General features: G+C 35.1%; 1 protein-coding gene and 1 long non-coding RNA gene across 2 annotated transcripts; both read right to left on the bottom strand.

Annotated features, from left to right (window-relative positions):
* Nucleotides 1–376: 376 nt before the first annotated feature.
* On the bottom strand, nt 377–1500 carry LOC148028674 (uncharacterized). Its single transcript, XM_087688474.1, has 7 exons — nt 1430–1500; nt 1263–1340; nt 1079–1171; nt 919–981; nt 770–832; nt 564–684; nt 377–384 (listed from the first exon to the last, which is right to left on the bottom strand). The coding sequence occupies exons 2-7, from the start codon at nt 1263–1265 to the stop codon at nt 377–379; spliced, it is 351 nt and encodes a 116-aa protein (XP_087544600.1). The 5' UTR covers nt 1266–1340; nt 1430–1500.
* An 890-nt stretch (nt 1501–2390) lies between these two features.
* On the bottom strand, nt 2391–8296 carry LOC148028673 (uncharacterized). Its single transcript, XR_015692458.1, has 3 exons — nt 8279–8296; nt 2651–2761; nt 2391–2486 (listed from the first exon to the last, which is right to left on the bottom strand). It is a non-coding gene; the product is annotated as an uncharacterized LOC148028673 (long non-coding RNA).
* Nucleotides 8297–14835: the final 6539 nt, after the last annotated feature.

Here is a 14835-nt window from a genome sequence, read left to right as displayed (position 1 = left end):
AGATAATTAAATGACACAAATTATAATATGAAAAGCCATAAATTTAACTACATGACTATTATTTATATATATATATATATATAAACTATAAATCTATCCTTTAAGCATCATTTGAAATGTTAATCTCAATGCCTTGGTTTGGGAGATCTTTAAATTCCTAATTCAAATAAAATAAAAAAATTAGATTATGCTTTTCATGCATGACATAAACAAAAATATAAACATTTACATCTAGCACCTTTGGTTCTTTTTCGTTGATATTGGTACCTCGTTTCATGCTCCTTTGTTACAAAAGATCCTTGATCTTCTCACTTGGCTAGTCAACACGTAAAATAAATAGTTATGTAATAAATCATATCTTTAGTTATTCACTAAACTATGACGCTATTGTTCTCTCACAAACATATATCAAATACCTTTCTCTTTCTTTTACTTTTTCGAGATGTTTCATTAATGTCATCATCTGGATTAGCCTACATTCAAAACTAAAATTAGTAATCACATTTAAAAAAATTATATAGAAAAAAAGTTACATACCTTATCATTGCTTGAACTATGGATACTTTGTTCCAGAGTTTCTTGACGTTTAGTTGAGTACATTATTTTGTCTAAACCATGTGACAATAACTTTGAAAAACTGGCACAATTTTCCATATCAAGTGTCTCATCTTCATTTTCAACATCCTACATTTTAAGCATATAAAGGATAAGATATTGTTAAGAACATGAATCATATGGTCAATCTTAAATTTAATATAAAGCAAAGAACCTCATCGGATGTATAACATTGAAATTCTTCAAAGCTCTTTTCTTCCTCCACGAACATATTCATCTATGGGAAATGAAAGTTAATGTATAAGTATCTATATAAGAGACATTCTCAAAGAAAGTTATTAGATATGAGCTTAAAAGCATTACTTGCAATGATAAATCAGTTTGCTTGTATTGTTGTCCTTCAAAGGAGCTACTTTCTTCAAGATGCTACATCAACAAAATAAGATCATGTGTATATATCAAATGTCTCCAAAATATATGGAATCAAGTACAAAAATGATAAACATGTAAGATTATAAGATACCTTTTTCAAACCTTGTTCATTTGCAATATCATCCATGCTAGGAATGTATACATCAAGTTGATTAGAATCAATAGTAGCAACATATGGTTCACTCTGCCATCAATAGACACCCCTAAATGAGTATAGGAGAAAAACAACCAATCCTACACTTATGATATCAAACTTATAAATCATATCATCTTACCATTGATGATGTTATGTCATTTGATACATTTTGAAGCTTATCTACATCATCCACTCCAAGAGATGCTGATAATTCTCTCTATATGTCATAAGATTAATAGTTCAATAACTAAGAATCTACACCTCAAATATTAGGAAAGTCAATAAAAAATTTCACAATCAACTTACCTTCTTTAAAATATCTTTTTTCTTCAAATACTTTCTTTCATCTTGCTTTGTACCCTTCCACCACTCATATATGTCATTTTCTCTCCATATGTACTCACATCCAATAAACTTCAATGGTAAATCTCATGGTGATTCTCTGATATGATTTTCATGATATACTCTTTATCCACATTTTTATAACGTAGATCATCTGGGTTTAAGGATTCAAACCACCTATGTACTCGATGATAATTTTCGAGCATGACAGTGTGTTGACTTTTAAAGTATTTAGCCAAGAGCTTTTTTCCATAAAGTCTACCCTCTTCTCTAAATTTCAACATGGGTGGCCGATAGATATCATCATATGATGGTATGCGTATCACTCCTATTGATACTCGAGTGATCAAATATCATTAGTTAGTATAACCATTTCAAAAAATGGCTCATTATCAACATAAGAAAGCTCGTAATACCTAATTCTTGGCTTGAATAAGTGTTAAGGGAAGCAATCTCAATGTCTTCCTTTCTTGCATTGTCTCTTGTGTCATCTTTAGTAACTTGTTTACCTATATATACATAGAGTTAACCAAAGCTCACGATAATAAAAGGTTATGAAAATTTTCAATAACACAAAAGAAAGTAATTAGATATTTTGTATCAATTTGGGTCACCAAATTTGTACAAGTTTTTGATCCTTAAAGTTGGTACCTGCATCTTGACTTGAAGAAACATTATCGCAAGTAACCTCCTGATCTCCCTTTCTTACAGTACCTCTTTTCCCACCTTTTGTTGTTCTTTTATCTATGTTTATATATATACACACAATTACCCAAAGTTTAAAAATATGAATAACTATGAACATTTTAAATTAGGCAAAGAGACTAATTAAAGCTAGTTAATCTCAAAATGAATCACATAATAAAGCAAGCTGTAATATATGTACAAATTTTAATTTTCAATGTTTAGTAGAAATAAAGACATATACCTGTATCGTGATTTGAAGAGACATTAGGGCCAATGACCTCCTTAGCTTTCATTGTTTCATTATCTCTTGTACCATCATTTGTGATTTTGTTACCTTTATGTACACATAATAAACCAAAGTTTAGAAACATAAGAGACTTGTATTTTTTAAAAAGAAGTGTTATATCAAACTAAATCACTTAATTTCTTAGCACTTGGATTAGAACACATGAATTAGTAATAAAATTAGGTATAAATTTAGTTATTAGAGTTAGTTACCTTTCACTTCTTCCACAAACTGAATCCATAAGCCCAAGTAGTTTGGGATCCTCACTCATCATTTTTTTCAAAAGAGCCATCATCTCTAGATTAGAAGTCGACATGGCAAACCTACATAGGCATGGTAACAATAAGAAAGTGTTTGCAATGCATGTTTGAAAATGTAAATTTCATTAAGCAATACAAAACAAAAGACTTCAATAAACATACCGTCATAATGTTTGAAAATGTAAATTACATTAAGCAATACAAAACAAAAGACTTCAATAAACATACCGTCATAACATTGTTGCCTCATGCTCATGCGAATGCCACATGGTAGGTACAATCTTTCTTTTATTGTCAATTGCAATTACTTTTGTTTTGAGTACTTGCCATTGCTTTTTCGTGGATACACATAGCCACCAATCCTTCCAATCTTGATCCTCTATTCTCACTTTCCAAATATTTTCTTGCAAGTGTACATTAGTTAGCCAACCCACTTTTACTTGCTTCATGTCATAGTGTATTGCTCTTATAACGGCACATTTGAGGTCATTTGGCTCACATAAAGCATCTAGATGAAACTTCATATAGACAACATCATTTTCCTCTAGCCAAGGAGGAATGCAACCGATGCAACCTATCTTAATCAAACATGACCTTGGTCTCAAATCTTTTGTCTCATATGCGATGATATTGTTTCCATGTTGAAGTGGAATAAATTTGTGTAACAATGATTGTATTGATCTAATACAATCCCATGAAAATGGAACAAAACCATTTTGCAAGAAACTCATACCTGTATTGGTATCCACAACTAGACTTTCATGGCCACTTTCAACCACAATACATTGTCTGTAGTAATAAGCTCCAAAAAATAATTTCACTTCACCATTGCATTCAAACGAAAAAAATGATGATATGCATGCTTTCCAATGGCCAACATCTATGTCCACTCTAGAGTCTTCATCGCATCTTACCACCACTTTATCTCCCACTTTATAAACTTCTCCCTTTAGAAAAACCTTTTTATATTCTGTCACTGTTTCTACCTCTATGTTGAAGCTATGATGAACATATCTCTTTTCTTCATTAGTTGCATCCCTGCGTCTTAACTTCTTTGCTCCTATGGTTATTCCCTTTGTTAGAGCTACTCTTTTGCATGCACAATCATTAGCCTTTTCTAAAAAACTCCATATTTCTTTTTCTTTCTCCACACATGATACATGCATGAGACCTGATGCATGCCATTCTGGACATTCATCGTACCTATTAGAATCCACTAAGTATCCATCAGGTGGTAGTAAAGCTTTGTGGAGTTCTCTTGTCATCCTTTGATACGGCATAAGTCTGTCATGTTGGTCTTTTGTAATATGCATAAATATCCATGTAAAGAATCTTTGTCTTTGGTAGTTTGCATAAAAAATCTCATTATCTTTGTTATTTATCTTGATATTGACATATACTGAGACCATATGCTCATAAATATAACACCAGAAAGCATCATGACTACCATGTCGAATAATGTCATCCAAGAATTCTCCAAAACCTACATTTAGTAAGACAAGAAAGTTTACACGATTAAAGTGAAATATAATTGCTATATAAATAAAGAAACTAAGAAAATAAAAAATATTTATACCTGCAACATGTTCCAAAGGAGCCGAGTTTGATCTTAAGAGCTCCTCAGAGCTTACTCTCCATGAACCAAGCAATTCTCTCAAAGTGTCTATATTTTCTCTAGACCAACCATGGTCACGAGTATAGTTGTAAAAAGCATGAGCAATGTCTATCAGAATCAATCCTAGGTCATAGAATACCTTCGGAATACCTTCAATCTCACATAGTACATAAGGCAAACACCATTGAATCCACTTTTGATTTTCCTCAGCCTTGTAGCTCTCACAATACTTACTAGGATATCTTGGCCAGCGACCATAATGAATAGAGTATGGTGTCACTTTAGTGACACGATGTGTTGTCTCATCAATTTTTACTTTCATCCTGTTATCCATAGTCCTTATTAGAGCACATATATATTTTGAGAACAAATTTAGAGCCAAAATATGCATGCAATCATATACAAGGTCCAGGGATAAATCAAAGCCATAGAGTTCATATAGTCTCCACAAGCATGATCTACTAGAAAGTCTCGCATCTTTCAAAATCTCTTCTCTTTCTGCTTGGGTGAGGGCTCGCTTTGCCATAGTCAAAGAACTAAGCATTTCATTGGTTGATCTTTTAATTGGTCTATATCTCAACTCGAATCTATTTTGATCATACAAGTAACGTCCTGAGCGCTCACCCTCCAAAGTGGCTATTGCTTTGTCTCTACGACAAAACGATTGACCACCATCTTTGAAAGATCCAATCTTGCACTGAGCTGGATGGTCTCTAGTTACCATCATTACCATAGCACGTGCAATGAATCTTCGACTAAGAGAATTTTCATGCTCAACAATCTGTGTGACTGGATAATTGAAGTCTACTTCAAATCCATCAACTAATAGACTTCCTAATTCATCTATCAATGGCTGCATGAATATGTGAAAGAGTTTACTAGAGCTTCCAATAACTTTTTTGCAACTAAATGGAATAAATAAAACCGGTATAACTCCAATAAAGGAGATCTTTCCAACATTGAGAATTTTGATTTCAACAACTCCACAATTCTTCTGGGTTGTCTTTGAGGCTTGGAATCCATCCCAATGTAATAACAAGGCGAAATTGCGTGGATCACCCTATTTATCACAAAACACACCACATTTTAGTAGCCTATATCAAATTTCATTTATATTAATTAAAAAGATGAGCATGATAATAAAGTGTACCTTACAAATCCTTTTGTACCCATGTATGTGAGTTTGACATGATTTGCAGATAAACTTGTAGGCACTCTCAATATCATCCCATGAATGATCAAGCAATGGTGACCTTTGGGCAGAAGGCCAAGCTATATAGACTTGTTTGCAATGCATGTTATTACATATCAATGGAAGCTCAAAGTATGATTCAGGATTCCAAAAATCATTTACACTTTTGCATTTTGTACCATCCCAAAACTCATTTATTGTAGAATCACAAAGTGTATTCGCCTGTATTAACCATTTGTTTTTATTTCTCCACATTTCCAATAATTCATGGCATAGAGTTCTACTTCTAGTTAGTAGACGCAATTTTTCTCTAATGGAGACATAGTCAAAAGAGAGCATATCTTTTCTCGATAGAGAACACTTGGAACACTTTTCACAACATTGTGAACAATCACGCTTTAACTTCTTCCTTCCTCCTTTTCTGGTGTTACACAAGCATTCAATTGTGTCTCTAATGTAGTTATCCTCCTTGCTTGGCTGATAAAGCAATGGTGCATGAATAGAGCTCTCACTTCCTTGGCATACCCTGTAACGTTGGGAGTTAACCATACCTAGCCGTGTGAACATGATACCAAGTTTCTCCCAACAAGTAGGAATATTTATACCATTCAAGTCTCCATCCCATGTGTTAGGCATTTGCACTAGTAGTTTGGCCAAGCTTGGCATATATATATTGTCCATATGTGCTTGGGGGGGATTAGAACTAACCATATCACCAAAAAGAATTTTAAGCATTTTATCTTGAAACTCAATTGAAGCTTGATGCTCATCCCAAAGTGCTTGCAATTGAATTATTCTTTGAACGATTTTGTCAAATAAAAAAGGTTCAACATCATCCATATCGAACGCTTCATGTTGTGGTTCCACCTCATTATCCTCCCTTTCGTCTAAATTGTCAATCTCATCTGATGGGTCATTATGGACCTCATCTCCCATGTCATTATGCTCTAGTAGAATGTCATCTTGTGGTAGTCCTTGAGAGTCACGTAAACCAAGATTAGTAGTGAGACTCTTAAATCTTTCCTCAATTTTCATGTGTCTTGCATATGTTGAGTGAGAAACCATACGTCCACCTCCACAATATGTTTTGCATGTGCACCACAAACGCCTGCATCTAGGCAAAGAGTGAGATGATGGTTGATCCATAGGAGGGTTATCTTCACTCATAGGAACATCATTGTTAGTAGAATTTTGACCTTCTTGATGAGCCAGAACTGATGAATGTATTATCCCATTCATATCCTTGCGACTGTGTGCATAGTAAGTTTGTCTAGTAACATTCTGATAACCAAGGGTTGAATGCCTACACTTATAATTGCATTGACATCTCCTTAAATTATTCATTATGGCTTCCTGAAACATAGACATAAATAAAAAATAATCAATCTATATATTAAAGTTACATATCAAAGGTGGAAGATTGATATGCTAAAACATATAGAAAAGCTGATTTATACTTTAGAAAAGATAAATACTTCTCAATAAGTGTATGAACTTAAAGCACATAAGTGTACGAACTGATTCATATATGAAGGCACATTGAATATGTGATTTAGGCTTAAGAAAAATAAAGATTCTCAAGAACTATAAGCACTTAGTAGTCCGTCACAACAGTTATCCCTTCTGCCTGTGGTTTTACAATCTTCTTTATCCACAATTATGAAATGACATATTCATATTGGACTAGACTAGGAAAACTAGAGATATGGTCAGAAACACAAAGATCAATCCATATGGGGGCCAATTTTACTTAGCACTAGGATGCAAGAAAAGTGGAATTGTTTAGGAAACTCCACAAAATAGAAAACTTGATGAGGAAAACTTGACTTACGATATAGATAAGTAAGGAATGTGAAGAGTTAGTAACCCAGGGGTAGACACCATATGAACAAAAGAAGAGTATCCCATGAAAGATTTACATAAAATCAAGAAAGACACAAAGTGGATTGATGAAGGATGCATAAAATTAGGTCTCTAACAAGATGGATATACAAGAAGCTACTAAAATCTCAAGTCTACAATGAAGGAAACCACCAAAAGCCAAATGTAAAGACCCCTATTGAAAAAGAACTTGTGGAAAGAACCACACTAACAATGATACTAGGATTTTTTACAACCCTAGAAAGAGTAAATCTAGTTACTCAAGGCAATCTCAAGCATAACTTTATATATGTGACATCATGTTTTATTGGTTCACAATACCTCTTATGCTATTAGGAGCTTCATGATATGATAGATCCCTCACCCAACACTAAATGACTTGTAAGTGAGATGTGCCTTGTGCCATAGTACTTAAGATAGCTAGGTAGATAGATAGGAAATACATAAATAGAGAAAGAGGCACATGAAGATAGAGAAAATATACATGCGTGTGTGAAAGAGACCTCATGCTTGTACTAGCTTGATCAGCAAAAAGACAATAATTTCCTTGCCAAGCATCCCACCAAAAGTTTCATACATTTAAGAGCTTAGAAACTACAATTAGGTTTATAAATCCAAGTGAAATTTACACAATATTCTTAGTGAAAATGATATTGACCCCTGTCTAGGTTATAGTTGTTTCCTATGTTTAATTGGTATGTTTGGTATAGTTGTGCTTTACTTGTAGATGATGACCATGACCATGAAAGTACTCCTAGCAACCTACTACAAATCAAAACATATCGCAAGACTTATTTACAAGTATTCATTCTAGTATGAATTAAGGGAGGGGAGGGAGGGGGGACAGGTGAAGGGGAGAGAGAGAGAGAGAGAGAGAGAGAGAGAGAGATACCTCGGTGTCACACAGATGACGATCAGTTCCTTGGCCTTCTTGAACAGTCCAGCTCTATGCGTGCTTGCTGAAGGTCACGACGTTGCACATAGTCGCATTCTCGATCCGACGCAGCTCCACCTTCCCACGGCCCATCTTCCGCGTCCTCTTCTAATCCAACTAAATATATTTTGACGATATTAATTCCCGTCGTACATCGCTTCTGATCTGAATCTTTAATATTGAATCTTTGAATAGGCGCTTATATATTGATGTCAAAAGGATGACGTGTTGCTGGATACCTGCACGCTGTGGGAGATCTAGCTTGTTCTTTTTAGTAAGGTCTGCTATATGATGTGTAGCTGACATTCAACCGCTGCGAAACTGGCATAAAGCACAACTCGATCAAACACGCCCAAGGGGCGCTGAAGAGTAAGCGCCTAGTTTCGCGGCGGTTGAATGTATGAAGCTGTCTGATCGTGTTTGATTTCTGAACAAGATGTCATGCGACGAGTAGACACTATTTCTGCAATCAAGAATGAAGATGTAGGCCCCATCCTGTCGGGTGTGGAAAGGAGGCGATGTAGGTGATGAACACTAGCTATCTCAGAAATTAATCGATGGTTGCCTACCTGCACCAGCTGCTCCTGGACTAACGACCTCGAAAGCCCCCTCCTCTATAGAAGCCACAGGCAGTATTGTAGATGAATAACGACAACAAAGTGAGAGGATTAGAGGATAGGCAGATGAATAGTGACGATACCATAACTCAAAGAAACCTCTCTCTCTCTCTCTCTCAATATTGGTTGAGTTATAACACGTCTCCCTCAAAATGGGGGCAAAATGAACATTGCTACCGACCCTACGCATGCATCCTAAAAGCACATTAAACCCCTTAATAATTTAATGAAATACATAATGTCTCCCCCTTTTTCATTCTATTATTAGACCTTAATAAAGGATGCATCATCTTGCATATGTACATATGCAGTTATGCCACCAAGTCCATTTGACATTGGAATATGTCTTTGTCGGGTTGAAATAAAATCCACCATAATCTCATAGCTGCTAATCTCTTACCATGCAAAAGCACGTGACGTATTTAGTCCTTCCCCTCGGCCTGCAAACATTTGTGTAGCAGTCCTCTTGGATCAAATATAAAAGTAATATTACTCTCATCAAGCTCACCAATAATGAAAATTAGATTTTGGTGTTTCTTGGTAAAATATTACATTTATATAATGGATCAATGTTTGATACCTACATGCTTACACAATGTAATTCTATATTGGATTTTGATGTTTCTTCTTTTACATTGCACATGCTAAAAAGAAGAGTCTTCACCCTTTGGAGATTCTAAAAATAGGCAAGTAGCTTGTAATCAGAGTCATCATCATCAATGTCATGAAATTCCAACTATAAAATGCAAGTGGCTCCTCACAATCTCATGAATCATGTCATTAATTTTGGTGAACATACGCTTAGTGTTTTTTGTAACAAAGTAACGATCTCAAGTCCTCTCTTAGATTTGAGGAGCTTTGAGAAAGACAACACAGAAGTTTTTATAGAGGAGATTGGTATGTACATTATAAAGTTGACTTATACTCAGAACACAAAGTTCATTGCTAGATGTCATCATTAAAGTAGAAACAGATGAGTGGTTGCAAAAGAGGAGGCATTTTGAAAATAAAATTAACTTTGGATACTTTTCAATGTTTTTAGTCTCCTGTTTGCACTATATAGAACTCCACTAGGTCCTCTAAAACTTGTGGATGAACTCAATTGTACTAATAATAAATTTAAAACTAATACATATTGCTTTCCCTATTGTGTATTATGGACATGTCATATGTGTTGGGTGAAACGATGATGACGAGGCTACTTACCTAAGTGCCAAATAATTTATTCGTGCAATAGAAGCCATAACATCTCAAGCAAGTGCAATTCTTCCATTAGTAGTGTCCAAACTAGTAATATAAGGTAGCCTATTTTGGTTTAAATTTTCTTTCCAATCAAAAGCACCCTCAATCCAGGATTCCTCTTGAATAGTGGTTTTCTCTTTTGTGAAGATCCATAGCTTGCCATGTGACTTTAGATGCATTGGTACCAATCTATTTTCCCCAGAACAACCCTCTTCTACTTGTGAATTAATCATTGAGACCGGTCCTAGTTTCGATGGCTACAACCCTACTTGCTTTTTGTATGAAATTACTACTGCAACACTTTATAAACCAAATGGAATCAATTTCTATCTTCAACCTTATGGAGGTGATTGAGATCAATCATGGTGGTGTACGTTCAAGCTACCGGGTGAGTGAGTCTTTGCCTAGATGCCCTCTAGACCTTTATTATAGGGTTCTTACAAGGATTTGAGGTCTAGCAAGTCAAGGGGGACTAATTACAATCTTGAGGGACAAACATAATGATATATTTTATCTTTCATGCGATGATCAATGAATGTGATGCAAGTTTGAATCATGTCACATCTCACATCTAGAAAGCCATCAACTAGGGAAAATAGTATGATGAAATTAAAACCATTCATGATATGAAAATCCTATAAAGAGGTTTTTCTCTCATGTTGTTGTTTGTCGATTTTTTTTGGGATTATTTTGCAACTTTCACCAACATCTGACACAACCTTACATCTTCCAATTGGCACACCACAACTCAAGTGTGAGTAATTGTTGGGAAATTTCTAAGGCAATTATCTTGATTCCATTGTAACTCAAGAGACTCCTCAACATTCAGATTCCATTGTATTTTGATTTCTTTCCCAATTGTTGGGCCATTGCTAAGGCAATAATCTTGACTATAATAGCTTTAGCTATTAGGATATCCCAAGATGTTGGGCCTATCCACCACAAATCTACTAAAGTATGGTAGGTTGCCACCCAATTCTTTATAATGATAGCCCATAGTTGTTGTGCATCCAACCTGTTAAGTAGTTGAAACACCAAGGAATATGTTCCCTCTTTTGGTTTCATTAATCCAAGTCCTTTTGACCTCTCAACTATTAAAAACTCCGATGCTACAACATGCTATCAATATTTGTTTCCTTCATGTACGAGTTAGTCTCCATATTAAAAGCCATCCTAGCTGACCTACATATTTGAATTTTAAGTTGTCCATACTTGCATTGTCACCCCTCATGCCAATCTCAGGAGCTAGGTACCTCATTTCTTGAAAAAGTTTTGAACCTCCACATTATGCACCTCAAAAGAGCATCCCTCTTCTTATATTCCCACATTACAAATGCATAGTTGTTGTGCATCGAACCTCTTAAGTAGTTGAAACACCAAGGAAATAATGATAGCCCATAGTTGTTGTGCATCCAACCTCTTAAGAATTTGAAACACCAAGGAATATGTTCCCTCTTTTGGTTTCATTAATCCAAGTCCTTCTTTTGACCTCTCAACACTTAAAAACTCCCATGCTACAACATTCCATCGATATTTGTTTCCTTAATGTTTGAGTTAGTCTCCATTTTCAAAGCCATCCTGGTAGACCTTTATTTGAATTTTAAGTTGTCCATACAAATGGCAAGAGGTTGAAAATTTGCTGAAGGTTCAAATAAGAAATATACGCCTCAGCTATCTATATCAGTAAAAACATGCAAAAAATTGATTGTTGAATATATTGTATGCAAATCAAGAGCAACTATACTGACAAAATTGCCCACTTCTCATGTCCTTTCTTCCTAGAAAATTAAATTGGATCCGAGAGCACATAATCTACCTTCAATAACCACCAATACCTTTCATGGCTTCATTAGCACATGAAACCCAATGGGATCCATTTTCATCTCCTAATGCTATAATATTGAAGCAATTGAGGCACGCTTCAGAAACCACATAGGCACAAGCCGTCCAAAAGCTCACGTGCCATAACTAGAATCAAACTCTATTCCTATTTCACACACATCCATTTTCTCTCTCTGTGATGTATTTTGATTGGTGTAATTCAATTTTATCTGTGGTATCTTTGATAACTATATTGCATGACATGTATTCTCATCACCATATTGGGATTGTACTTTTGATAATTGTAAGTTGGATTTAAAGATTTTAGTCCCCCACAAGACAACAAGTGTGATTTATGAATAGACTTGGAATGGTGCTTTGTCTAATCTTGGATAGATGTACTAGGTTATGAATAGACTTGGAATGGCACTCTGTTGGCTAGACATACTAGGTTATGGATGTAAAGAGCCAAAGCTGACTTGTGGACCTCATCACCTTGAGGAACATTGTTGGCTTAGGAAGGTTTCATAAATGCCCAAATGAACAAACACCTTAGAATGCATAAACCAAAAGAAATGAAAGGCGGATCAAACATGATTTGGGTGCTCCTGATTTCAAATTTGTTTGGATGCTTGCATCATGCATTTGATTGGTGGTAATGGCTAGCCACTCCTTTTTGTGTACTATAGAAAACTATCCACTCACCTCCTGCTTGTCAAATTTAGCAACACTATGATAGTTCTATCCCCCATTGAATAATTGCAACCTCAATTAACAACTTTGTTGCACACATTTGTCCCCGAATGAATATGAAATGACCCTTAGTTATTCTAGAGTATTGATCCAAATGGCAAACACTTTTGTCTTAATTTGTATGGTTAGGTCCCTTACGAATTACATGGACATAGCTCAAAATGGATGTTTTCTAACATCGTCACTCTAGAATGAGTTGTGATAAAGAAGTAAAAGTGGAGTTCTTGTCTATGGCTAGGGCCCCACCCAAGCTTATAATGCCACCCTTAAATTCATTTGGAGAATTTTTGTATAAGAATTACTTAAGAGTGTAACTCCTCCTCTCTAGGGACCTCTAAAAGTTGGTCCATAAGGGGCCTTACGAGGAGATCCCAAGGTCTTTGAATTATCTAGAGTATACAACATATGTGTCCTGCTATTTTAAGAACTACTGAAGGAAGATTACGACTCTTGGACACATGTTATCACTATGGCACTCAAAGGCAAGTGTCATCTTGCTCATTTAAAGAAGTTATACAAATACCAACATTTTCTCCTAACAAGAGTAATAGGATATCTCAAAAAAATTGGATCATTTCAACCATCTAGTCATTAGTGGAAACACTATAACTATTCAAAATCTTGATGGTTTCTCATCCAAGGCTCATAGGGTGCTAAACCAAGATTATGTTTACATTGGCATGTCCAAGCTTGCAAGGGTGAGTATTTTACTATTGTTCTTAAATTAACCATGATTTGTAGACCAATTCATGCAAGGAGTGCATGAAAACCTATAAGGTTTTTAATCCAAACATTGCCATGTGTGCCATTATACAATATCCTATGTCTGCAAGAAATATTAAAACATGTGCATTAAATGGTTACATCATCCAAAAAAGTTAGAGAAAAGAGAGTAATATTGCACAAAATAAGTATGTAACTACTTGGTTTGAGGCCTCCTTTTTTCTACAACATGGTGGTCATTTCCAACATTTAGTGCTAGGATAAACAAGCCCACAACTATATTTAGATATGGCCTTTTGACTAAAAGTGAAGAGGCTTGCATGTGTGTGTATCTATGTGCATGTGTATGCATGTGCACACATGTTCGTGTGTGTATGTGTGCACGCATACATGCAAACAGGTGCATGCAACATGTTCATGTGTGTGTGTGTGTATGGGGGGTAGAAAATCTAGGTTCACCTCCATATGGTTACTTTCAATTTCATTAATTTTTATATTGTGTTTACGAGCTATATTAAAGCTTGAATTTCTTATAATTTCCTATACATTGAATTTTGAGAGAAGGTAGAAAATTCTCTATGTACTTAAAGTTCCCTACTATTACAATTAGGAAGTGTCATTCTTAGATAATTCTTTTATATAGGGAATTTTGAGAGAACATAGGAAATCTTCGTAGTGACCTATGTTTCCCTACAAGGAGAAGTAGGGAATTACGTTCATGTATACTCTTATATAGGAAATTTTAAAAGAAGGTAGGAAATAGTCTATATTGACCTTTAATTCCCTACTATTAGATGTGGGGAATCTCATTCCCTAGTTTTATATAGGGAATACATGCATACACACACAGGAAAAATTGCAACATTTCCTACATTTCACAAGATTTCCTATATAGGGATTGATTAAAAGTCCCTTGTGTTTGATGCTCTACCTAGATAGAATGCTAACTTGAAGATAGATGGGATTGAGGACTTCAACATTGAAATTCCAACAGGTGGAGAAAACCCTCAGGGAATTCACTATATGTATACCCTCTATATCACATGCATTCAAGGCCTATTTATAAATATCCTTACATGTAAATTTTCCCTTAATAAAACATAACCCTTTTCTATTCAATCTGTAAGTGACTTTTATATGGGACCCTTATGTATATAAAAAATTTGTGAAAATGGCATTTTTAAACTCCCTTATGTTGAACCCACGTGATACATACATATATTTATGACTGATCTCTCTGGGAGGAGAAAACCACAAGATCTCCCCAAATGATTTACAAAGTACAAGAAAGGAGATTGAGTCATTGTTTTGCTTGGTGTCAAGAGAGAAGGCCATCCTAGGGAGCCAACTACCTAGTGC

Source organism: Lygodium microphyllum, chromosome 11, assembly GCF_053477565.2.
Source record: "Lygodium microphyllum isolate KBCC chromosome 11, Lygodium_microphyllum_v1.1.10, whole genome shotgun sequence".
NCBI classification, from domain to species: domain Eukaryota; kingdom Viridiplantae; phylum Streptophyta; class Polypodiopsida; order Schizaeales; family Lygodiaceae; genus Lygodium; species Lygodium microphyllum.
Note: the sequence above shows the minus strand (reverse complement) of the source record. Positions and strands in the feature narration are given on the sequence as shown.

Coding starts and splice junctions, on each gene's coding strand:
- LOC148028674 (XM_087688474.1), bottom strand. Junction 833..918: donor AAACTGATTTATCATTGCAA/GTAATGCTTTTA, acceptor CATTTCCCATAG/ATGAATATGTTCGTGGAGGA. Junction 685..769: donor AATGTTATACATCCGATGAG/GTTCTTTGCTTT, acceptor CTTAAAATGTAG/GATGTTGAAAATGAAGATGA.